The sequence below is a fragment of the Pleurodeles waltl genome, chromosome 3_1 (assembly GCF_031143425.1).
Source record: "Pleurodeles waltl isolate 20211129_DDA chromosome 3_1, aPleWal1.hap1.20221129, whole genome shotgun sequence".
Taxonomy (NCBI): domain Eukaryota; kingdom Metazoa; phylum Chordata; class Amphibia; order Caudata; family Salamandridae; genus Pleurodeles; species Pleurodeles waltl.
Window position 1 is genome coordinate 4312459 of NC_090440.1, and position 26647 is coordinate 4339105.

At 47.7% G+C, this 26647-nt stretch overlaps 1 protein-coding gene across 2 annotated transcripts in view; it reads right to left on the reverse strand.

Moving 5' to 3' along the window:
* AGBL2 (AGBL carboxypeptidase 2) overlaps positions 1-26647 on the reverse strand; it is a 466988-nt gene that overhangs the window by 125535 nt on the left and 314806 nt on the right. For both annotated transcript variants that reach the window (XM_069221603.1, XM_069221604.1), the window contains exons 18-19: positions 18343-18411; positions 1282-1503 (exon numbers count right to left, since the gene is read on the reverse strand). In XM_069221603.1, the coding sequence (XP_069077704.1) occupies positions 1282-1503; positions 18343-18411 (291 nt within the window). The remainder of the gene's footprint in view (positions 1-1281; positions 1504-18342; positions 18412-26647) is intronic.

A 26647-nucleotide genomic window follows, 5' to 3' on the forward strand; every position in this document is an offset into this window, starting at 1 on the left:
AGCAAAATGTTCACGCATCTGGTATAGAGTTGCCCATCTCCTGAAAAGGGAGGGAGACGCGAGGCAGACTCTGACCTAATCTCCTCAACCAAGGAATGACGGGAGGTTGTAAGCGGTGAAGTTGGCAACTTTCCTGATTTTAACTGCTTGCAAGACTTACCCTTGGATGTTGATGGAGAATGGCATCCACGAGAACGACTCCTCGAACGGCCCCCTAAATGAATGTCAGTCCAAGAAGGCGACCTCATTCGATGGGAAGACCAGGATGACTCCGATATCTGTGCCACTAGGAGCTTCATCGATGCTCTTATAGAGCCTTCGGCTGAAGTTGCCAACAGGAGTCACACTCTTCAGCGTCATGGTGCTTATCCAGACACAATCAAACCAAATAGGGGTCTGTAGCTGATATTTGTCATCTCCAGGACCCACAGGGTTTAAACCCAGACGACAGAAAAAGCACACTGTTCTAGTAGGATGAAAATGTCGAAGTAGGATGAAAAATAGCCAGAACAAGGGAAGCCTTCAGGTAGCCATGCGCTCTATAAATGCAGTAAACTAAACTAACCAACCGTCACCAGATCTGCGTTGCAAGCGCGGAAAAGAAGGAACTGACGTCGGCGAGGGAGTTATATGGACTCCGCTGATGTCACATCCGGTGGATCACATCAATACGGAGTTGCGCGACGCCATCTACCGACACACAGATGTACTACAGAAAAAATGTCTGGGTCCAGGCTCGCACCTGGGGAAGATTCTAAAGCAGAGGTTCCCAACCTTTTGACTTCTGTGGACCGCCACCTTTTCATTACTGGGACCCGGGGACCCCCACTGAATCATTATTGGAATCCGGGAAACCCCCCCCCCCCCTTGAGCCATTACTGAAAGCTAGGGACCTAATATGTTAATATTGTTTAATTTTCGAAGCAGTCATGGATCCCCAGAGGAGGCTTCATGGACCCTCAGGGGTTCCCAGACCACAGGTTGAAAACCACTGTTCTAAAGTAAGGAATCTGTGACTAGATGTCTCTATCAGATACAGTCCTTCCACACACATACACACACAGGCCACATACCTTTTGCGTACACATGTTCTATCTGACTTTACCTATGTATACACAAGCTCAGTAGACACCATGCTTGTAGATGCAATCCATCCAAAAACACACACACACACACACACACTTACCATCCTTGTAGACACAATCCATACATACATAGACACACGTAATGCTTGTAGACACAATTCATCCACACACACACACACATACACAGGCCACATACCTTTCCTAGACTCTTGGTTGGTCCCTCCTGGCTGGCTCAGCAGAGGATCAAAGGGGGGTGGGTGCTGTTTGATGGGTGACACAGTCTGTCTAGATGACGCCGCTTTTCTCGGATGCTGAATTACGGTTATCACGAGGGGGTGCCGTGGCCCAGGCTGCTGGTGTTGTGATCTTAATGGCAGGTGGCGATGACAAAAGGTGTCACTTGCTGCAGGAATAGTATCTGTAATGTGAATATAACACATATTTGAGGTAAGGTGGTGTCCTTGGCTTGTGACATAAAGAAAGGGCTATGGACTAGATCATGTGAGAATAACAAATTAACGACCTCAACCAAACGAGAAGGGTCCAGGACCTTTGTGTGCCATAAAGGACCACAAATGGACAGAATGGATGGATAAACACCAACCAAATAGTGGTCAGTGGCCAGTGTCTGTGGTGTGCACTTTTGTTCACCACCAGTGACTGAGGGCCACAAAACCAGCACTCTTTTTTTGTATTTTAATAGTTTATTGTAATCAATTACAATTTAAAACCAATATTAATCAATTACAATAACATATAACCCACGCCTCCATGACATGTGCATAACTTTAAAACCCCATGTTGCTGCTGAGAGCACAACACTAATACCAAACAATATAAAAAACTTAATTACAATAAATGCTTATGCATAAAAAGCAGAAAACAATCATGAAAGCTGACAAACTATACATTTGCAGTAAAGAAATGCATTAAATAAATCACATAAAAAAGGCCAAAACATTGAAGAAAAATCCACACTGCAAAATTCAATGAATATAGAGTCATATTGCACAGGTGGTTGCTAAAAACAGCTATGTGAGTCCTTAAAGTGCTTGTCTCCTGCCATGTTCCATCTCTCAAAAGAGAATAAACATTTAAATCAACAGAGCAAACAACAGTAAAAAATGTAAAAACCATGGGCCAGATGTAGCAAAGGGTTTTTCCCATTCTGTGTCAATGGGAAAATGTGTTCCTACATATGGCTCTACGTACCTTACAAAAATCAGGCATTATCACTTTATCCTGCAGAAACCAATGGGGCAGGAGCAAGAGATGTTCGCAGCGTCCCCTGTGAACCTTTTCAGTGCAACCTTAGTGAACTTCATCAGCAAAACATTCAACACCAGGTTGTCGGGATCCAGAGATGCTGGCCTGCCGACATGGACGGACCCCTAACTCATCCACTTACCCCTTAGTAAGAATCTGCGCTCCTTCAAGAATGCTGGGCGCGGACAAACCACACGTTTGGAAGATTCCTCCCGGCTGCTACAACCCCTGCACGTTACCCCAACCCCGGCTGCCGCCAGCTGGGAAGATGCTTCAAGAAAGCCCCGTCTCCCAACCTAAGGGCCACACACTTCCCATTCAGATGAATGCCGCAGGTGCATGAGAGATGACTGGCTGGGGTGGCTGCTTGATAGGAGCTCATTACTGCCCAGACATGCTTATGTTTGGCAAGGATAGTTTTATCTGAATGAAAAGACCATCATTGCACAGCCTCTCTGGTTGTGATTTTAAACGGTAACTGAGAAGGATTTCAGTTCAAAGATCTTCTACTTTCAGAAACCTCCTACAATCATCAAAAACCGGTAGCGTGACCTTCTTATCTCACTGGAGCTGATTTCAAGCCTAAAAATGACTCCAAACTGCCGGTGTTTGCACTCTGCAACTCATGGCACAGTTTTAAATAAGTGCCAACCCCAGCAGGACTGCAAGGCCAATATCGAGCCACCCCTGGGCAGGTGACGAGGATTTCGGAAGACGTAAAACCCTCTTAAAAATCTTAACAACCAAATTGTTCAGCAAGCAACTATCTCTACCCAACTGAATTTCCAGTCCCTAAGGCAATGAGGGAGCAATCTTTGCTCTCATTACGTCCAACAATGGTGACAAACTTGGCCTCTGAGAGACCTAAATCATTTTGAAAGAGGCACCTGCAAGGCCAGAGCTTTTGCTTCAACCACTGTTCTCTGCTTCACAAGACTGCCCTAGCATCAATGTACACCCCGTGGTAGTTCTAACATTGATCTGAGCTGATTGTATTGCTATTATCATACCAGCCGCAGCACCCGCTGAAGGCCTACCCTCGAATGGCTGAACATTGCCAGGTCATCCGCATGAAGCAGGTGGCTGAGGCGTAACCCACCAACCTTGGGGTTTGGCAGGTAGTGGCATCGAGTAGAGCTGGCAGATCCGCAATAAAAAGATTGAAAAGTAGGGGCGCAAGCACACATCCCTGCTTCACTCCTCGAAACAGAACGGCCACCTCCCAATTTAATGCAGACCCAAGCATCACTATGCAGCTCGAGTATTGCCTTCAAAAGCACAGGTGATAATCCCCAATTTTTGTAATTTAGCCCACAAAATCCCCCTGGGGACCTGATCAAACGCCGCCTTGAAATCCACAAAACAACACTGGAGCACAGAGCGTGATGGCGCTACCTTGTCCATTAAAATAGATAAAGCCATTAGGTTGATCAATGTACCAGGCTCCGCAACAAACCCTGTTTGACATACAGGAATTAACCCTTTCAACTCAACCCATGCCTGCAAGTCCTCTGACAGGAGACTAGCATCATATTTAGCCTCATTATCAAGTAAAGCTATTAGCATGTAGTTGCCTGGGACTGACCTTGAACCACCTTTATGCAGTGGATGGATTACGGCTCCACGCCACGACTCAGGAATTCACGAACAGACTGATGAGAATACTCCATTCTATACGCTTTAAGCTGTCAATGCATGATCCACCACCGACAACCTTCACCGCAACATGCTGCTGGAGACTGGACCTTATGACAATGGTCTGAGGGCAATGGCCACTCTCAGGCCGTGGAGATGATAGAAATCTTTCAATGAAAGGGAACATTTCCACTTTACAAATAGTGTAGTCCAAGAAGGAGCGTGTCTGCCCATCCGATCTCGTCCAATTCAGGGGGGTCTCCTGCAGTAGGCTGCCATTCAATCATTTGTATCCCATGTTGTTTAGCTGTATCACCATATAGCCTACAGTGGACTGAGAGAACAACCTATTTGCTTGGGTTGTTGTGGCACCAGCAAATGATTACAGAGGTCGGGCCCCTCAAGGACCTTGGTCACATCTTGGAACAGGTTTGTAATAAAGTACCCTGATATTAAACAGCCAGCATGAGGATTTGCGATGGCTAGGTCACCAATTATTTGAATCAGACGATTAAACTTCCACCTTTTTTCCTTTGCCACAGGATTGATATAAACGTCTATCAAAAAGAGGATTCTCTGCGGTCTCCAGTTGCTGATCTTAATGCCTTGCAACCAGTTCTCCTCCAGTGAACAGCGTAATACCACTTTTATCTGACTGCAATAGAACCCGCCTCTAGGTCTGCCACTTTTATACCCTCTAGAAGCAGATTTCCAAAATTCTACACACCCTGGCAGCACACAACTTGTCTCCGCCCAGGCTTCCTGCAAAGCGTAATTTCATAACCATTTAGGAACTAAATTAAATCCAAGGATTGTGTCTTTTATGTTCCAGGAACATAGTGAGAGGGATTCAAACTGAAGCCGCAAAGGCTTCCCTGAGGGACTCCAGTCGGGAGCCGATGAGCTAGGGCTGTAGGCAGCCAATCCCAATTTATCCCCATGGAGTTACCAACTTAGCCTTTTCTTGAGCTATTGCGTGAAATAGAGCTGCCTTGAGCATTTTTCAGAATTGAGTATGGTTTCTTCCCGAAAGGGACTTTTGGAGTTACTGGATCGAACAGCAAGGAAGGATAGCCAGGGATCTTAAAGGGGCTGATTGTAATGCCCCATGAATGAAATATGTGTGCTCTGGCTAGGACTGACAGTGCTAACGCAGCAGAGACAAATGTCGCCACAGCGGATTCTGTGGTCTGAGTGCCCCTTGAAGGGAGAACCTCAACAGCGGCAATATCACCAAAGCCTATGCCACCCAACTCGGAATTGCCCTTAATAATCTTAAAATGTCCCCCCTTGTTGGAAAATGGCCTCTCTGAAGGGTCACCCCAAAGTTTTTGCCTTCCTCCTCTTCTTTTTCTCATCAAATGTTTTCGGGTTTTAGGACTCTGGACACTCTGCCACTGCTAACCAGTGCTAAAGTGCATTTTCTCTCTCCCTAAAAACATGGTAACATTGGGTCCAATTGGCATATTTAATTTACCTGTAAGTCGCTAGTAAAGTGCACTACATGTGCCCAGGGCCAGTAAATTAAATGCTATTAGTGGGCCTGCAGCACTGATTTTGCCACCCACTTTTTTTGTTAAATCTTTTTTTATTGGTTTTATCCATTTAACATAGCTCCAGTTTATCCCATACAGATTTGGTTGGCACTGATACATATTAGACATAGGTAGCAATCTTACAATATACACATTCAAACTCCATGAACAGTGAAATGCGTTCAGTACAATAAAGTGATAGTGACGAGATCAGTATACACATCTGTATTAAGGTGGCAAAGAACTAAGAATGTACGAGAAAACATCATCATGCAAGAGGTGGCCACGTAAGTGCTATGAACCACTTCCAACGAATCTAGGGTCAGCTCAGCTACGAGGTCCTTCATTCAGGGAGATACTGATGCATCTGTAGGAGCAACAGCGATGAGAAAAATAATTACATAATACAAGAGGAACTGATAACAAAACTTAGAGCCCGTTCACAACCCCCCCACCCCGATGTCTAGGGGACCCACAGTATGGCAACCACTCTGTAACGTCACTCATGTTTGCGGCATCACAAAAACATTAGATTAGGAATAATCAAGCGGAAGCGTTAGGAGCCCATAAGAGGAAGCATACCAATAAGCGGCCCGGTGGTAGACACGGCATATAACTTAACCAAGGGGCACTAGCTCGGTGTCGGGTGGCACTGCATCATCAGCAACTACGTCTTGTTCCTCCCCATGCAACTGAGTCAACATCTCATCCCAGCAAGTGGATAGGGGATATCTACACATGCCCATAGCATCCTCGTGTCACAGTGCGACCCCTCCGCCCATATCATAAAGGAGCGCCTCCAAGCCAGTACCAATGGGATTCAGTGGCTTTCCACCTTTTAGTAAGACCTAAGTCCAGGAACCTTGCGGACACTTTATGCTTTTTGGCTCTCAGGAAAAGACCCAAGAGACAGGAGCCGCAATCTAACAGCAATGGACGTGACGTATATTGAGATAGGGATGATGTAACTCCATGCCAATAAGTGTTTAAGGAAGGACAAGACCAGAAAGTAGGAAGGACAAGACCAGAATGTATGAAGGAAGTCAGCCCCAAATATATTGCAGGGAGGGCAAGCGGAATCCACTCAATTAAAATGTCTGTTAATGCGGGCTGGCGCGAGTTAAGCTCTGTGAAATATTTAAAATTTAATAAGGTAGAATCTGGCATTGCGGGGGACATTAGTATGGCTGGATAGTGTCCCTGACCAAGCAGCATCTGTGAAAGGTCTCGTTAGATCACCCTCCCAAGTGGGTTCGTAAAGTAGTGTGGGCATTTGTTGTAAGTGCTCTAACCGCATCAATGAACCATCGAATCAGGTGTCTACCTAGTCCCATAACTTGTAAGTATTGCACCAGTAGGTGTGTGGGGGGCTCAGAGGTCATATCTCCCCATCCGCGCAATAGTGCCCTCAGCAGCGAATTGTACAAAAGAAACTGCCCTGATGGCAGCCCCGTCTCCGTTGAGAGCTCGGCAAACGGAATCAGACCACCCTTGCTATAGAGATCACCCAGAGTGTGTAGGTCAGCTGCATGCCAAGGACCAAGTTCAGTGACGGTTGTGAGATGCGTGCCGCGCTGCAACCCAGTAAGGCCAGTGCCGGAGCGTAGGGAATAGTGTCGTTTGTGAGACGCAGGGACTTACGGTAACAGCGGTGAGCTACATTTAGCAGTAGCACCACAGGGGGCCGCAATCTAGTAAGGGGGTGAAAGAGATGCAATACCTGAGTTAGTGTCCAGGGCGGGAAAGTGGTTGAAGTATCGGTTAGCTGGAGGCCCACCAGCCAATGCGCCACTCACTGAAGCTAGGAAGCCAGGTAATAATGTTGCATGTTCGGAACCGAGAGGCCACCCTGGGCCAGGGGTAAATAGAGAGTTTTCAACGCCACTCTACAGCGGCCTTTCCGAATCACAGAAGAGGGCAGCTGGAACATAATGGGGCAAATTGGAAAAGTAGTATAGGAGGCAAGGAAGGGCCACCATTTTCAAGAGGGCTACAGAGAGTGGTAAAGTTTGCCAGAAGGTTACCGGATGGAGGACACTGCTCTGCAGAGATTGCCATTGTGGAGGTCCCTCTCCGTATGAAATATCTGTATGCCCAGATAACAGAACGTCCTGGGTTGCCAGGGGACATCTGTTCCAGAAATTCGCAGCCTGGGGTCTGGAAGTCCCGGATCAAAAGGGAAAAGGCATAATTTTGCCCAATTAACACGCAGGCCAGAGAGTGTGGCAAAACGATGCAGGATGACTGCAATATTGGGAGGGACGTTGCCAACATCTCAGAGATACAAAAGGAGATCGTCTGCATATAAAAAGGGATGATACGTAGGCCGTCACCCAATGGGATACCTCAAGTTCGCCCTACATCTCCAGAGAAAACAGCAGTGGAGAGAGGGGCCAGCCTTGTCTAGTACCTCTACCCACCTCAATTGGGTCAGATATGAGTGTGCCAACCTTAACCCTAGATCAAGGCCGAGTATACAAGACCTGTGTCATGCGTAGGAAATGTGGGCCGATCCCAAATCGGCGCAGCGACTCGAACAGGTAAGACCATTCCAAGGAATCGAAGGCCTTCTCCAGGTCCGGCACTAGACATCCTGCGCGAGGGCAATCCCGCGTTGAATACTGCATGACTCTGAATAGGCGCCGGATATTGTGCGAGGTGTCCCGTGCTGGCACAAAGTCATTTTGGTCTAAGTGCACCAATTACGGGACCAAAGTTGCCAAACAAACTGCCAGGATCTTGGCCAGAATTTTGTAGTCAGTATTGAGCATTGCTAGCGGCCTGTAGGAGCCCAGCTCAGATGGGTCTTTGCCCGGCTTAGGGAGCGACACCAGCAGCGCCTCGCACTGGAAAGCCGGTAAGCCCCCCTCCTGCAGTGCTTGCTCATAAAGAGAGAGAAGACGGGGCACAAGCGCTACAGACAAAGACTTGTAAAACTCGGACAGGAGACCGTCTGAGCCAAGTGTTTTGCCTGCTGATAGTGCTCGTATACCTTCACACAACTCAACCAATGTCTGAGGCGCCTCCAGCTCTGCTCGTTGGTCATCCGACAATCGGGGTAAGTTAAGTGCTGAAAAAAAGTCAGCCCCCACCTCTAGGTCCGTTGTCACCGCGGAGCGGTAAAGCGACTGATAGTATTCAGTAAATTCAGAGTGAATCTCCCGAGAAGTGTGGAGTATGTTCCTGGCTGCGGAATGGATTGCCATAATATGGCTTCGATCTTGGTCTTGGCGAATAAGCAAGGCTGTCAGGAAGGATGCACGCTCTCTTTGTATGGCAATGGTGTAATCTGGGAATATCATAACAGGGGCACTGTGCACGCGGATTGGAGGTAGTGTTCTCACCGCCCATAGTATAATATCCCTGTCTGCATAATGTAAAAGCCAGGGAAGGAATGGACACAGTCCAACGCCTGACGGGTGGGCCCTAATAGGGACTCTGTGGGCTCGTTCAACCAAGAAAAAGGGCATCAATGAGCTCTCCGGCATCAGCCCCCGAAGCCAGGAGTCACCGAAAGCAACCGTGTCTGGGTTTTCGGCACCTTCCGGTAGGCCTATTATTCTGAGGTTGTTTCGTCTAGTGCGACCCTCTGCATCTTCTACTCAGTGCTCGAGCATCCCTATTCGATCCAATGCATTTTGCAGTGAAGCCTCCAGTTGGTCCGTCTTAGGCATTAGGTCCTAGAGCTGATCCTCTAGTGTGTGGGTTCTATCTGCTAGTTTGTGGTGGCCCGCATGTAGGAGGGTGAGATCACTGGCCACCTTGTCAATTTTGCCCTTCAACGAGGTTCGGTCTTGCTCCAGAGAGGTGCCTATGTACTCCACAGCCTTCAGCACCGAATCCAGTTTAGTGCCATCCAGGGACAGAGTTTCCGATCGCGGCGTTTACAGTCTGGCTCCGGTTCCAGAGTGGAGGCGACCCGCTCCTGACATGTGTTCGCCCAGGAGGGGGCTCTGTGTTATGGCACAGGTCACAGGCGTGGGACCCCGTGTGTTACCGTCCATGCAGGAGGCCCGCTTGCATGCACAATGTTACAGTCCAGGCGCAGCAGCACAAGCAGCCTCCCTCTCTGCTGTGGCCAGCTGTACAGGAGTCTCACCAGTTCACCACCACTACAAATCAGCTGCAAGAATGATCGGAAATTCCAGCTGGTTAGCTAAAAATATGTAGGGTGTAGAAGCTGGTCAAACGGAGCAGTGTCCATGCACTCCAGCCCACAGCTCTGGGTCCCGCAGCAGGCACCGTCCTGGCTGCTCCCCTCTTCCGTCACCGGGGGGTGGTAAAATGGACCTCTGCAGGGCCACACTGTCAAATGGGCCCCAAGGCCTCTCCACACTCTGCCCTCTGTTCCGCTGCAGCCTTTCAGATTCAGCCTCAGTGCCCGGGGAGTCTGATTCTAGTAGGCCTGTGAGGCCAGCCGCCGCCAGGCCCAGCACCTTCTGGCTGAACTCACACTGCCGAATGAGACCGCCACTTACCTCTAGCTTTTTCAGGCAGTCCTGGCTCCTCCACACTCAGCCCAGTCCAGTGGGCAGCACCGCGTCGGGCGCCTCCCATGACTCCTCCGGCTCCACTGCTTCCCCCAAGCCAGAGGAATCCGCCGTGCAGGACCAGTCTCGTCTGGCCCGGCCCGCGCGGCATCTCCATGGCAAGCCGCACCTCATCTCTTCCTGCGCAGGCCGGTCGCCCCGCCAACAGTCCAGGTGAGTCCGCCGCACTCCCGAACTGTTCCCCCAGCTCCAGGGGGATCCTGTAATCGGATGAGCGCTGTTGCAGACCCCGATCGGCTCCCCAAATCCATTTAATTTGCGGATAAATGGGGTGTCGCTGCGGAGCGTTTTTAACTTGGGCCCGCCATCTTAGCCGGCAAGCCACGCCCACCCCACCCACATAAGTAGCTCTTTAACCATGTCTCAGGCCTGTGTATGCAGATTTACTGCCACTTCAACTTGGCATTTAGAAGTACTTGCCAAGCCCTAGGCTCCCCTTTTTCTACATATAATTAATCACCAAGGTAGGCCCTGGGTGACCCAAAGGGCTGAGTGCTATGTAGGTAAGAGGCAGGACATGTACTTATAAGTTTTGCATGTCATAAATTTGTTTTCCACTACTGTGAGGCCTGCTCCTCCCATAGACTTGCATTAGACCTCATACACTTGTCAGTGGTAGATTCTGATCTGGACGGAGTGGCCCTGTCATGTTTGGTATTGCCAGAATCAATGCAAAGCCTGCATCGTGGCTGAGAAAACACTGCATCGCCGACTGGAACGATGCAGCACCGACTTCCCGATTGAGAATTCAACGCAGCATCTGACTTGTGACAGAAAATTCAATGCATCACCTACAGGGTCGACGCAGCGCCTGCTCCTTCTACCAGTGCGTCAAGGATTTTCAATGCATCGTCCCTGGGCGTCAAAATATCTCCGCATCTCATTGAGGAACCAAGACTGCACGCTTGAAAAACGATGCAAACCCTTGCAGCATGGAAATAAATTACGTATCGTATGTGCCGCGTAGGAAAATCCGACGCAACACCTTATTTTTCCACGCAACTCCTCCTCTGTGGTCCCCGTGCGTCGTTATTTTTTACACATCCCAGATACTGTGTGCTACAAAGAAACAACTATTGATTTCTCAGGTTTGAGACTCTTTTAAACCTTTCAAAAGTGATATTTCTACTTGTGCTTATTGGATCGTTGTCATTTTGACCTTATTTTATTCAGATAAACATTATCTATTTTTTAAACCTGTGTGGTGTATTTTTTGTGGTGTTTTCACTGTGTTACTGTATGATTTATTGCACAAAACTTTACACATTGCCTTCTAAATTAAGCCTGACTGCTTAGTGCCAAGCTACCAGACGATGGGTACAGGATAATTTGGATTGTGTTGGATTTACCCTGACTATTATTGTGGTTCCTACTTGGACAAGGGTGTATACCTCTGCCAACTAGAGACCCCAATTTCTAACACACCTGTTCAAACCAGCACTTAAAACTAAGTAATTCCCTTCGTACACTAGAGTGTCTCAAAGGTAGGTGAAGGGGAGAAGTCAAATGTTATTGCAGGAAGTGGTAGAGAGTTTGGAATTCAGAAGTGATTACACACACACTCAATGTCCAATCGAAACTATGGGCCCAATTTATATGTTCGCGAGTGGGAACTCCATCACAATGGCGACAGTGTTTCACTACCCCACTAACATAGTGTTCTGCCACCTGATTTAAAGACAGGTGGACCTTAAGTTTGGCCATGGTGGTGACTACTCCATCACTGCAGTGGCCAAACTCCTCAGACAGTCCTGTGGAGTAAGGGCCGTCTGAGGCACACTTCTAATTCTTCCGACCTAATTTCGATCAGTTGAATTAGAAGTCAGTTTTCACCACCCATCACTGCCAAGATAACCCTAATGGCATGGGTCAGTGAAAAATGCTAAATGCTATCCTTGCAATGGGACAGGACTCCGTTAGTGAGGGAAGCATTTTCTTTTTTCCAAATGAAAAATCAATCAGTTCTTCTGTTCTCTTCTGGCAACTCATACAATAAAGGCATTTGAACTTCTCACAATTTAGGGTGCAAGTGCCCTGTGAAATGTGCTCTCGTCCTACGTATGCAAGCCACCTCGAGGTTTACCTTTCTTGATGGCCTGAAGGAAATCTTTTTAGAAAGAAGTCTCACAGTGGAGAGTTTGTGACAATAAAGAATGACGTAAAAAAGAAACTTCTTCTTCCTGGCCAGGCACTACTGAATACTCTGCCAACGGTGAGGATGGGGAAGCGTCAAACGCAACAAGCACTGGACTGGTAGCGTCACCAGGTCTGTTGTGGAGTGGGAGGGGTTTGGCAATGATGGGCAACACTGTGTGCTGTTCCTAGTTATCCTAAACACAAAACCCCACAATGAAGCAGCATCTTGGACCACAACATCCACGGAACCTGGAGCGCGTTGTCTGAACAGACTGCGCTAGCAGAGGGAAGCTGTGCCCTAAAGGGAGAGTCTTACAGCAACAAATCAGAGAATGTCATTTGCATTGCAAGTGGGGAAATTAAGAGGCATGAAATATTGCAGAGTTGGTATTTTGAGAAAGGACCAGTATTTTCATTGACTTTTTAATGCATGAGCCTGTGAAGAAAAAAGGTGCCAATCCAACATGTTATCATGAAAGTAAAGTAAACAGATGAAGATGGAGGGCACTTACTGAATAGCCCTGGTATCCTATATGAAAAACCCATAATTTAACATTACATGGTAGATACTTCCAACAAACCAGTATTTTCGTTGCATTTTTAAGAAAGCTTATGTGTGAAAACATCTTTACTTTGTGAAGTAAAAAGTCAAAAACTGCGATTAAACTGTCCATGTGTCAGAATGCTATACAACAAAACACACACAGATTCTAAGTAACAAGCTACGTCACATCAAAGTCTGACAAAACGATTACTTGAAGGCCCATCTCTGAAACCAAATGAAACAAACATGAGGTACTGTCACCACCACAAACTGTCATGATGACCAGGCCATGCAAGCAATGCCCGGTCTTGACAAACACATTAAAGGCAATGGCGGAAGGGCCTTGACCCAAAACCCACTCTCTCATTGTACATTTCTTAGTACTTTGAAGAATTCATAACATGTCTTTCCAAAGAACTAAACCAGCCCTAAAAATGTGCCATCAGACAGAGTGTTGGTGGCCCAGAACTAACACAGCTGAGGAACAGCTTCAATGGCCTCTTGACATGAAAACATCAAGAGAGGACTGTGGGGCAAAGCATTCACAAGCTGAGAACCAAACCATGAATCCACCTCCAGTTTCCTCAAGTGAGTGAAGAAGTGTAAGAAAGGGCCCAGACAAGAGGGAATAAACTGCAAAACAAGTTACGTTCCAGCATGTCACCTAAAGCACAAAGGATAACCGGACATCAGGTACCGGTGTCTATATCACACACCCATAGGGGCAAACGTCTATATCACACACTGACTTATACTGAGATATCACATGGACAGATAGCGATGCCTATAATACACACTGACAGAAGCCCATGGTTGCATCATACACTGACAGACGGTCTGTATCATACACTGATAGAAATCCATATCTGTATCATACACCGACAGAAATCCATGTCTGTATCATACACCGACAGAAATCCATGTCTGTATAATACACTGACAGAAATCCATGTCTGTATCATACACCAACAGAAATCCATGTCTGTATCATACACCAGCAGAAACCCATGTGTGTATCATGCACCGACAGATACAGATGCCTCTATCATACACTGACAGATACAGATGTCTGTATCATACACTGACAGCCACATATGCCTGTATCATACAGTGACAGATACAGATGTCTGTTTCAAACATTGACAGAAACCAATGTCTGCATCATACACTGAAAAATACTGATGCCTGTAATACACACTGACAAAAATCCATGTCTGTATCATACACTGACAGACTGTCGGTATCATACACCAACAGAAATCCAAGTCTGTATCATACATCGAAAGATACAGATGTCTGTACCATGCATGGACAGAAACCACTCTCTGTCTCATACACTGACAGATACAGATGTCTGTATCATACACTGAAAGAAACTCATGTCTGTATCATACACCGAACGTTACAGATGTCTGTACCATGCATGGATAGAAACCCATGTCTGTATCATACACAGATAGATACAGATGTCTGTACCATGCATGGACAGAAACCCATCTCTGTTTCATACACTGACAGGTACAGATGTCTGTATCATACACTGACAGATATGGATGTCTGTATCATACACTGAAAGAAACCCATGTCTGTATCATACACAGATAGATACAGATGTCTGTACCATGCATGGACAGAAACCCATCTCTGTTTATACACTGACAGGTACAGATGTCTGTATCATGCACTGAAAGAAACCCATGTCTGTATCATACGCAGATAGATACAGATGTCTGTACCATGCATGGACAGAAACCCATCTCTGTTTCACACACTGACAGGTACAGATGTCGGTATCATACACTGACAGATACAGATGTCTGTATCATACACTGAAAGAAACCCATGTCTGTATCATACACCGAATGTTACAGATGTCTGTATCATACATGGACAGAATCCCATGTCTGTATCATTCACCAACAGACTGTATCATACACCGACAGAAATCCATCTCTGTATCATACACCAAACAGAAACCTGTGTCTGTATCATACACCAAACGTTACAGATGTCTGTATCATACACTGACAGAAATCCATGTCTGTATCATACACCAACAGAAATCCATGTCTGTATTATAAACAAACAGATACAGATGTCTGAACCATGCATGGACAGAAATCTATGTCTGTGTCATACACTGACAGGATCCCATGTCTGTATCATACACAGACAGAAATCTATGTCTGTATCATACACAGACAGAAATCCATGGCTGTATCATACACAGACAGAAATCCATGTCTGTATCAAAAACCAACAGAAATCCATGTTTGTATCATACACTGACAGAACCCCATGTATGTATCATATACCGACAGAAATCCATGTCTGTATCATACACAGACATAAATCCATGTCTGTATCATACACAGACAGAAATCCATGGCTGTATCATACACAGACAGAAATCCATGTCTGTATCAAAAACCAACAGAAATCCATGTTTGTATCATACACTGACAGAACCCCATGTCTGTATCATGCACTGACAGAAATCCATCTCTGTATCATACACCGACAGAAATCCATGTTTGTATCATGCACCAAAAGTTACAGATGTCTGTATCATACACTGACAGTTACAGGTGTCTGTATCATGCACTAAGAGAAACCCATGTCTGTATCATACACTGACAGTTACAGGTGTCTGTATCATATAGTGACAGGCGCATATGTCTGTATTATACACTCACAGAAAGCCATCTTTGTATCAAACACTGTAAGGAACCCATTCCTGTATCATACACTGATAGAAACCCATGTTTGTATCATACACTGTAAGGAATCCATTCCTGTATCATACACTGATAGGAACCCATGTCTGTATCATACACTGATAGAAACCCTTGTCTGTATCATTCACTAACAGGTACAGATGTCTGTATCATACACTGACAGAAACCCATGTCTGTATCATACGCTGATGGACATAGATGTCTGTATCATCCACTGACAGCTACAGATGTCTGCAGCTTGCACTGACAGATACAGATGTTTGTATCATACATTGACAGAAACCTATGTCTGCATCATACACTGACAGATGCTTATGTCTGTATCATACACTGACAGTTACAGGTGTCTGTATCATACACTGACAGAAACCCATGTCTGTATCATACATTGACAGGTACAGATGTCTGTACTATATACTGACAGATGCAGATATCAGTATCATACACTGACAGAATCCCACGTCTGTATCATACACCAACAGATAAAGATGTCTGTGTCATACACTGAGGGAAACCCATGTTTGTATAATACACTGACAGGTACAGATGTCTGTCAAATAAACTGAACGTACATATGTCGGTATCATTCACTGACAGATACAGATGTATCATACACTGATAGAAACCCATGTCTGTATCAAACACTGACAGGTACAGATGTCTGTATCATACACTGACAGATCCGAATATCTGTATTATGCACTGACTGTCACCGACAGAGACTGATATCTGAAGACCACAGTAACTGCAACCAATGTATGTCAGTCTACCTGGTTCACACAATACCCCCAACTAATGCTTGTAACTGGACATTAATGTCTGGGTCACGCTACTTTAAATTACACATTGATTCATAGTGTCTAGGGCAGGTGTCTACAACCAGTAGCTCCCAGACCCCTTAAGAGTAGCTCACAGCCTGGAGTTCATTTAAAAAAAGCACAAGGTCACATTTTTCCTTTTAAAGTGAAGGGAAGGTTGTGTTTATTTTACTCTCCTATAATCAGGCTGCAGATAGCAGGGCCTGATAAGGAGCAGTGCTGGGGTCAGATCCATGACCCAGGGCACAGAGGTGAAGAACTGAAGCACTGAGGTTTTTAACTCTTGAATGAAAGTCCTTGTCAGCTCAATACTGGAGGTGAGAACACCATGATGTTTCTCTACTTGTTTAAATTGAAGATAATTATAATAATTAAAATGAAAAGATACCTTATGATTAAGATAGCTTTCCATTTTAATGTTCTCATTTGTTTTTCAAAGTGTTGCATTTACAAACAGCGGTCTCTACCGCCCTGGGGAAAAGGAACGCGGTGCCATCTTTGTAACTGAAAAAAAGTCATTGATTACATGGGAAACATTTCAAGTGCAAAAATTTTCCACTTTAAGAATTATTTTCACCTTTAAATTTCTTCCACTTAAAACAATGGTTGTTTGTTTGAGTTATACATGTAACAGTGCCAAATATGGTGAAAGGTATGTCCTTTGGCAGAGGCTCTGAGTTACCCATACACATGTATCCCATTCATACGCACACGTGTTCATACAGCCCCACAGACCACGCTCTCACTGACATGCAAGGCAGCCCTTTCATATGTATATGTGTTCATACATCCCTAAAGACCATGCTCTCACTGACACGCAGGGCAGCCCTTTTATATGTACACGTGTTCATACATCCCAAAGACCACACTCTCACTGACACACAGGGCAGCCCTTTCATATGTACACCTGTTCATACATCCCTAAAGACCACGCTCTCACTGACACGCAGGGCAGCCCTTTCATATGTACACGTGTTCATACATTCCTAAAGAGTACACTCTCACTGACACGCAGGAGAGCCCTTTCATATGTACACGTGTTCGTACATCCCAAAGACCACACTCTCACTGACACACAGGGCAGCCCTTTCATATGTACACGTGTTCATACATCCCTAAAGACCACGCTCTTAATGACACGCAGGGTAGCCCTCTCTTATGTACATGTGTTCATACATCCCTAAAGACCACGCTCTCACTGACACGCAGGGTAGCCCTTTCATATGTACATGTGTTCATACATCCCTAAAGACCACGCTCTCACTGACACACAGGGAAGCCCTTTCATATGTAAACGTGTTCATACATCCCTAAAGACCACGCTCTCAATGACACGCAGGGCAGCCCTTTCACATGTACACCTGTTCATACATCCCAAAGACCACACTCTCACTGACATGCAGGAGAGCCCTTTCATATGTACACGTGTTCATACATCCCAAAGACCACACTCTCACTGACACACAGGGCAGCCCTTTCATATGTACACCTGTTCATACATCCCTAAAGACCACGCTCTCACTGACACGCAGGGCGGCCCTTTCATATGTACACCTGTTCATACATCCCTAAAGACCACGCTCTCACTGACACGCAGGGCGGCCCTTTCATATGTACACCTGTTCATACATCCCTAAAGACCACGCTCTCACTGACATGCAGGAGAGCCCTTTCATATGTACAAGTGTTCATACATCCCTAAAGACCACGCTCTTACTGACACGCAGGGGAGCCCTTTCACATGTATACGTGTTCATACATCCCAAAGACCATGCTCTTACTGACACGCAGGGCGGCCCTTTCAGCGCCCCTAGTCACAGTACTTTCTTCAAACCATTAGGCTTAAAGTCAAGGAAGCTGGGCATGGAGGTGTCTGGTACTAATGCGCAAGTTGTTTGGCCTTCGATAGCTCACAATGATTTTCACTGATCAGAAGTAGCTCTCACCACAGAAAGGGTTGGAGACCCCTGGTCGAGAGGTCTGACCAGGAAGTCACAGATCCTGGTGTCTGCACAACACTTCATCAGACACTTACCCCCTTGTGGAATATCACTTTCTTGGTAAAATAAACGCTGTCCAGTAACATATGTCAATCGAAGATTATCTGAAAGAAAAACATTCAAAAAGATATCATATCTCTTTCCTGCAAAAGGGAACAGTTCTTGGGTTCCACATACAAGAGCAGCTCCAACATCAACAAAGAGATATTGATTGTCACAGTGCAGTCTGTACATTTAGAAGATAATACAGTACAGTCTGTAGGTGCAGGAGACACTATCACAGCGCAGTCTGTACATGTGAGAGATTGTTACAGCACAGTCTGTACATATAGGAGATTGTTACAGCATATTCTGTACATGTAAGAGATTGCTACAGAGCAGCCTGTACATGTAAGAGAGTATTACAGCACAGTCTGTACATGCAAGAGATAGTTACAGCACAGCCTGTACATGTAAGGGAGTGTTACAGCACAGTCTGTACTTGTAAGAGAGTGTTACAGCACAGTCTGTACTTGTAAGAGATTGCTACAGTGCAGTCTGTACATGAAAGACACTGTCACAGCACACCTGTATACGTAAGAGATTGTTACAGCACAGTCTGTACTTGTAAGAGATTGTTACAGCACAGCCTATACATGCAGATGATACTGTCACAGCACACCCTGTACATGTAAGAGATTATTACAGCACAGTCTGTACATGCAGGAGATAGTTACAGCACAGTCTGTAAATATGAGAGATTGTTACAGCACAGCCTGTACATTTAGGAGACCGTTACAGTACAGCCTGTACATGTAAGAGAGTGTTACAGCAGTCGGTACTTGTAAAAGAGTGTTACAGCACAGTCTGTACTTGTAAGAGATTGTTACAGTACAGTGTGTACATGAAAGATGCTGTCACAGCACGCCCTGTACATGTAAGAGATTGTTACAGCACAGCCTGTGCAAGTAAGAGATTGTTATAGCACAGTTTGTACATGTAAGAGATTGTTACAGCACAGCCTGTACATGCAGGTGATACTGTTACAGCACACCTGTGTATGTAAGAGATTATTACAGCACAATCTGTACATGTAAGAGATTGTTACAGCACAGTGTGTACATGCAGAAGACACTATCACAGCACGCCTGTACATATACGAGTTTGTTACATGGCAGTCTGTACACGAAAAAGATTGTTACAGCACAGTCCGTACATGTAGGCGATTGTTACAGCACAGTCTGTACATGCAGGAGACACTGTCACAGCGCACTCTGTACTTGAAAGAGATTGTTACAGAGCAGTATGTACATTTAAGAGATTGTTACATCACAGTCTGTACATGGGAAAGATTGTTACAGCACAGCCTAAGAATTTAATAGATTGTTACAGCACAGTCTGTACATGCAGGATATAGTTACTACGCAGCCTGTACAACTAAGAGATTCTTGCAGAGGAGTCTGTACATGTAAGAGATATTTACAGCACAGTCTGTACATGTAAGAGATTGTTACAGCAGAGTCTGTCCATGCAGGAGATTGTTACAGCACAGTGTGTACACGTAAGAGATTGCTACAGTGGAGTCTGTACTTGTAAGAGATTGTTACAGTACAGTCTGGGCATGCAGGAGATTGTTACAGCACAGTGTGTACACGTAAGAGATTGCTACAGTGGAGTCTGTACTTGTAAGAGATTGTTACAGTACAGTCTGGGCATGCAGGAGATGCTGTACAGCGCAGTCTGTAGTTGTAAGAGATGGTTACAGCACAGTCTCTACATGTCCCCCACCTAGGTAAGTGTAGTGTGTAGAGGGGAGCTGGGAGTACTAGAAAAGCACAAAGGTTAGTGACCACAACCCATTCCAGCGACCAGGAGAGTAGTAGTAAATCACTGTAAATTCCCCAGATCACAGACCGAGAAGAGAAGAAGAAAACTGCAAAACCCAGAAGAGACTGCAAGACACCAACAGTGGATTCCTGTACGAAAGGACCTGTGGAAGAAGGGGACCAAGTCCAAGAAGTTCCTACCCACCAGACTAAAGGTGCAAGAGATGAGTTGACGGTAATGAAGGAGAGTCAGCACTTCATCGGAGAAGATGAAGTTGAGTTCCTGGAGGATACAGGCGATGTCCCATGCAGGAAGGAAGATTTTAGTCGGGTTTGTGTCTTCGGATTCTGCAAACAAGCCTTGGCACACGCAAAACGTGCAGTTAGTGGAAAGAGGTGCTGCCGGGGACCAGGAAGGACCAGGTGGACTCTACCCAGGATGGGAAGGCAGAGGAGGCCCTCAGCGACACAGAGAGCCCACAGAAGACCAGGCAGCGCACACAGGAGTCCCAAAGGATGGGGACAAGAAAGTTGCAGAAGAGGTCCACGCAGCACTACAACAAAGGCTCCCATACCGCTGGAGAACCCCTCAGGAAGCTGTGCGTCACAAGCTGTGCATTGCAGGATATAGTGCTGGGGACGGAGCTACAAGATGCACAAAGATCTTGGAGGAAGGATGACAACATGCCTTGGCAGCTGCAAAAGACTCGGTACTTGGGGGTACTGCCTTGTGTGGGGAGGCAAGGTCTTACCTCCAGCAAAGTTGGACAGCTTAAAGAGAGGACCGTTGGGACCACTTCAGTCCACCACCCGTGATGCAGGATCCACGCAGTTCAGCAGGAGAGGGGATCCACACAGCCAGTTGTCATTGCAGTTGGTGTCTGCAGAAGCAAGGGAGTGACTCCTTCACCTCAAGGGAGATTCCTTCTTCCTTCTGATGCAGGCTGAAGATGGGCTGTCCTCAGAGGATGCACGACCGGGGAAATGTTGCAGCTGCTGGAAGGAGCCGAAGATACAATGTTGCAGGAGGCATCTTGCTTATTTGTTGGAGCTTATATCTTCCTGAAGAGTCCAGATGCAGTTTCTTCAGTAAGAAATCAAAGTGGAGGATGCAGAGGATTCCTGCTGGAGACTTGCAAATCCGAATCGGAGGAACAACCCAAAGGAGAGACCCTAAATAGCCCTGAAAGGGGGACTGGTCACCTAACCAGGTAAGCACCTATCAGGGGAGGGTTCTGACGTCACCTGCCTGCACTGGCCACTCAGATGCTCCCAGAGTTCCCTGCCAACCTTGAATCCAAGATGGCAAAACCCAGGGACCCTCTGGAGGAGCTCTGAGCACCACCCCTTTCCTTTGTCCAGTTTCGCAACACAGAAGGGACTGGGGGGGGTCCCTGAACCGATGTAGACTGGTTTAGGCAAGGAGGACTCCAATTGTGCCCTTCAAAGCATTTCCAAGGGCTCTAGGAAGCTACCCCTCCCCAGCCTGTAACACCTATTTCCAAAGGGAGATGGTATAACACCCCTCTCCCAAAGGAAATCCCTTGTTCTGCCTTCCTAGGCTCAAGCTTTTCAAGCAACAGGAGGGAAGAAATCTGTCTGGGAAGTGGCAGCAGCTTGGGCTGCCTGGAAACCCTCAGAAGGCTGAAATGGCAATACTGGGGGTCCTCGAAGGATCCCCCAGAGTGCGTGGAATCAGACAACCAATGCTTGCAAAAGCCTTTGGGTATGATTCCAACATGTTTGATACCAACCTTGCCTATGTTCTGAGTAAACATTATGTTGCTGGACTTGGGTAGTGACCTATGTCCAGTACACGTGTAAAATGGCATCCCCGCACTCACGAAGTCTGGGAAAATGGGGAGTTTGTGGGAGCACCCCTGCTAGTGCAGGGGTGCCCTCACACACAGGTACTTTGCACCCAGCCTTCAGGATTGGAAGCCCTGACATATAGATGACTTATAAGTGACCTGGTGCAGTGAAAATGGAAGTGAAAGCGTGCTTGCACCTTTTCACGCAGGCTGCAATGGCAGTCCTGTAGAACCTTTTGCATGGGCTCCCTACGAGTGGCAAAATATATGCTGCAGCCCATAGGGATACCCTGAAACCCCAATGCTCTGGGTACCTAGGTACCATATACTAGGGACTTATAAGGGGGCACCAGTATGCCAATTGTGGGTGAAATACAGACTTTTGGGAGAGAGAGCATAATCACTGGGGACCTGGTTGGCAGGATCCTAGTGAACACAGTCAAACACACTGACATCAGGCAGAAAACGGGGGTAACCATGCCAAGAAAGAGGGTATTTTCCTACAGTCATAAAAGGGTGTAGTCACCCTAAAGGGGGGTAGCCACCGGCTACCAACTGGTACTCTCTGTAATGCCCCTAAATTGACTATTTAGGTGGCCACCCTGAACCCTAGAAGTCAGATCCAGATGACTTAAGAAGACAAGGGTACCTGCAGAAAGAAGAGGCATAGAAGAAGAAACTGACCTCGTCAGACTGCCTGCTGACCACTGAGGACTCTGCCTAAAAAGCTGACTGGTCCTATCTTCCATAAATACTTTAGTCTCCCGTGAGCACCAGACCTGCTCTGCAACAAAGCCTCAAGAAAGGACACGGAGCCCCTGGAACCACACAGACCCGACACCAGAAGTGACCACTGCACCCGACGTCCGTGACCCGATGTGAAGGCAACCAATGGTCCCAACATGGTTTCCCAATTGTCCACAGACCAAGTCCAGTGTGGTCTCACCCATCTTGGACTCACCCAAGACGCCTGCAGCCTCTGCATGCAGGCCCCCCTTCTGCAGCCTTGTGGTGAGAGAAAACTTGACACCTCCAGCAACCAGTGACCCATCACCCACTACCCGAACCGAGGTGGGTCACCAGTGCCAATGACATCTACTAGCTCCTAAGAGCTCGAGTCCTCCCTGGGTCCACCCCTTCCGGACTACCCGGCGATGCCTGCAGCCTCAACACACAGAACCCCTTGACTGCAAGTGCTCCTGGATGAGAAAATTCGATGTCTAAGGACACCACTGTATCCCTCGCTCCTGGCCCCCAGAGAAAAGGACAAAAGGTGCAACTACATCCCCAAGCACCCCAAATCTACAACCTATCTGCTAGTTGTCCCTGACTCGCTTCCTAGCAAGAGCCTGCAGTTTGTCTTCACGAGGACCAAACTCCCATAGGAAACCATTGGGCACCCGATACTTTACTGAACCTGGCCGCCCCAGTGCTGCCCAGGGTGACCTGTTGGTGTGGTTCTGATCAGTGCCCAGCACTCATCTTTGTTCCTGAGATGGGTCTTGTAAGTCGTTGTTTACCCTGTGTTTGCTGAACATTGTTTTCCTCCATTGGTTAACACTGAAGAACTCTAAGAATTGCAGTGTTGATTTTTGAAACTGCAAAGAATTTGTGCTTGAAAACTTACTACATATGTAAAAACAAGTGTTATTTTTCTAAATTGGTCTGTCATTTCTTAAGTGTGTGCCTCATTTATTGCTTCTGTGAGTACAACACATGCTTAGCACTACCCTCTGATAAGTCGAACTGCTCGCCCACACTACCACGAATAGAGCTTTAGACCTATATACTTTCGCCTTTGCAAACCAATTGGGGCTCCACTGGACTCTCTGCACAGTGTACTTTTTTTAGTGCACCAGATAGAGAGCCAGCTTCCCACATACCTCCAGTTGTTCAACACGATCCCAGGGTGACAGAGCAACCAGGCCCCACGGGTGCACAGCCCTCAGCACCTCCTCACCCGCAGAGACCCTCTGTGCCCATTCCAGCTGGCTTTTTGGGCCATCCCTTTGCTTCTTAGAGCAGTCTAAGGCGGTCATTCTGACCGCGGCGGTCGGCGGTCATTCTGACCGCGGCGGTCGGCGGTTATTCTGACCGCGGCGGTCGCCGCCCGCCAAGCGGTTCCCGCCGAAAGACCGCACCGCGGTCAAAAGACCGCGGCGGCCATACCGGCTTTCCCGCGCGGCCGGCGGGAGACCGCCAGAAGACCGCCGCCCGGCCCAGCGGGACAGCCCCTTCAACAATGAAGCCGGCTCGGAATGGAGCCGGCGGAGTTGAAGGGGTGCGACGGGTGCAGTGGCACCCGTCGCGATTATCACTGTCTGCTAAGCAGACAGTGAAAATCTTAGTGGGGCCCTGTTAGGGGGCCCCTGCACTGCCCATGCCAGTGGCATGGGCAGTGCAGGGGCCCCCAGGGGCCCCACGGCACCCGTTCCCGCCATCCTGGTTCTGGCGGTGGACACCGCCAGAAACAGGCTGGCGGGAAGGCGGTCGGAATCCCCATGGCGGTGCTGCAAGCAGCGCCACCATGGCGGGTTCCCTGGGCCAGCGGGAAACCGGCGGGAAACCGCCGGCTTCCCTTTTCCGACCGCGGCTTTACCGCCGCGGTCAGAATCGCCCAGGAAGCACCGCCAGCCTGTTGGCGGTGCTTCCGCCGCACTCCGCCATGGTGGTCATGGACCGCCAAGGTCAGAATGACCCCCTAAGTGCCCCCGCCCAGGACAACCGTGGCTCCAGCAGCAACATGGTCCAACAGTCAGTCCCCTTGCCCCTCCTTTCCCTGTTGACCAGGTAGTCCCTCAATCTGCTGCTGGTGTTTGCTGCGGGCTGCTTTTTCTGCTCGCCTCCAGCTCCTGTTGGACCTCGCCCTCTCCAAGAACCCCAGTCCTTCTCCCACCGATTGAGGCGGAGTGAGTGGCCCAGAGAGTTGCAGGTGGAAGGTGCGTCCAGTAGTCTCCTGTGAGCCACACAAGTTGCCGATGGGCTGCCTCCACTCACGATCACCGCTGCTAGGCTCTCCTGCCACCTCACGGCCCCACAGCAGCTGCACCTCGTCACGTGGCCTCCGGCCCTTCGCTCCGTTCACCTCGCCATGCTTGTTGTCTCTGAAGCAGCAGGCACGGGGTTCTTCTTTAGAATCGGAGACTCCCCCTTCAGTCATGGAGGCGGCCGGAAGGGTCCCCTCCACTTGTTGGGTCGGTTAGACAGTATTTTTGCGGGCCGCGAGCGGAGCTCACGGAAACACGAATGTTGCAGTCGCCATCTTGGCTCCTCCCATTCAAAAGAGACAATTCTTGAGTATGGCCTTATAGTTTGCATTCCCTGGATGCATCCCCCAGTGAATCAGGAATAACCCTGAACACATTACACGAAGGAGGGTGGGGCAGGGATTCACCTGAAAACTAATAGAACCCATACCTCAAGGGGGATTGTGTTATTGCTTCTAAATGTTGAATACATTTGCATGTGTAGTTACAAATAGGGTCGTGGGGAGGGCATTCAGGGGCTCTCAGGGTATCACACAGAGGCCAGCAGCAAAATCCAATGCAAGTTCATTTGCCACTGGCCATCTAGGCACTAATGCAAGTGACTCACTCTCACAGTGCAATCTGTACATGGGAAGGACTCTAGCATTCTAACAGTGCAGTTTGTATACTGCACTCTCAAAGTGCAGTCTGCAGAGGGGCATTCTAACAGTGCAGTTTGTATACTACACTCTGACGGTGTAGCGTAAACAGGGGCATTCTAACAGTGCAGTTTGTATACTACACTCTCACGGTGCAGAGTAAACAGGGGCATTCTAACAGTGCAGTCTGCACAGGGGCATTCTAACAGTGCAGTTTGTATACTTCACCCTCACAGTGCAGCGTGAACAGGGGCACTCTAACAGTGCAGTCTGCAAAGGGGCATTCTAACAGTGCAGTTTGTATACTACACTCTCACGGTGCAGCCTGCACAGGGGCATTCTAATGGTGTTGTTTGTGTACTACACTCTCACTGTGCAGCCCACCCAGGGACATTCTAACAGTGCAGTCTGCACAGGGGCATTCTAATAGTGCTGTTTGTCTAGTACACTCTCACAGTGAAGCCTGCACAGGGGCATTCTAACAGTGCAATTTGTATAGGTCACTCTAACAGTGCAGCCTGCACAGTGGCAGTCTAACAGTGCAGTTTGTATAGTTCACTGTCACAGTGCAGCCTGCACAGTGGGAGCCTAACAGTGCAGTTTGCACAGGGTGCTCTCACAGTGCAGTCCGTGCAGGGACAGTCTAACAGTACGCTTTACACAGAACACTCTCACAGTGCAACCTGCACAAGGACTTTCAAACAGTGCAGTTTACGCAGGACACCCTCACAGTGCAGTTTACACAGGACATCCTCACAGTGCTGTTTAAGCAGGACACCCTCACAGTGCAGTTTACGCAGGACACCCTCATAGTGCAGTTTGCGCAGGACACCCTCACAGTGCAGCTTACACAGGGCACCCTCACAGTGCAGTTTACGCAGGACACCGTCAAGTGTAGTTTACGCAGGACACCCTCACAGTGCAGTTTACACAGGACACCCTCACAGTGCAGCTTACACAGGGCACCCTCACAGTGCAGTTTATGCAGGACACCCTCACAGTGCAGTTTACGCAGGACACCCTCATAGTGCAGTTTACACAGGACACCCTCACAGCGCAGCTTACACAGGGCACCCTCACAGTGCAGTTTACGCAGGAC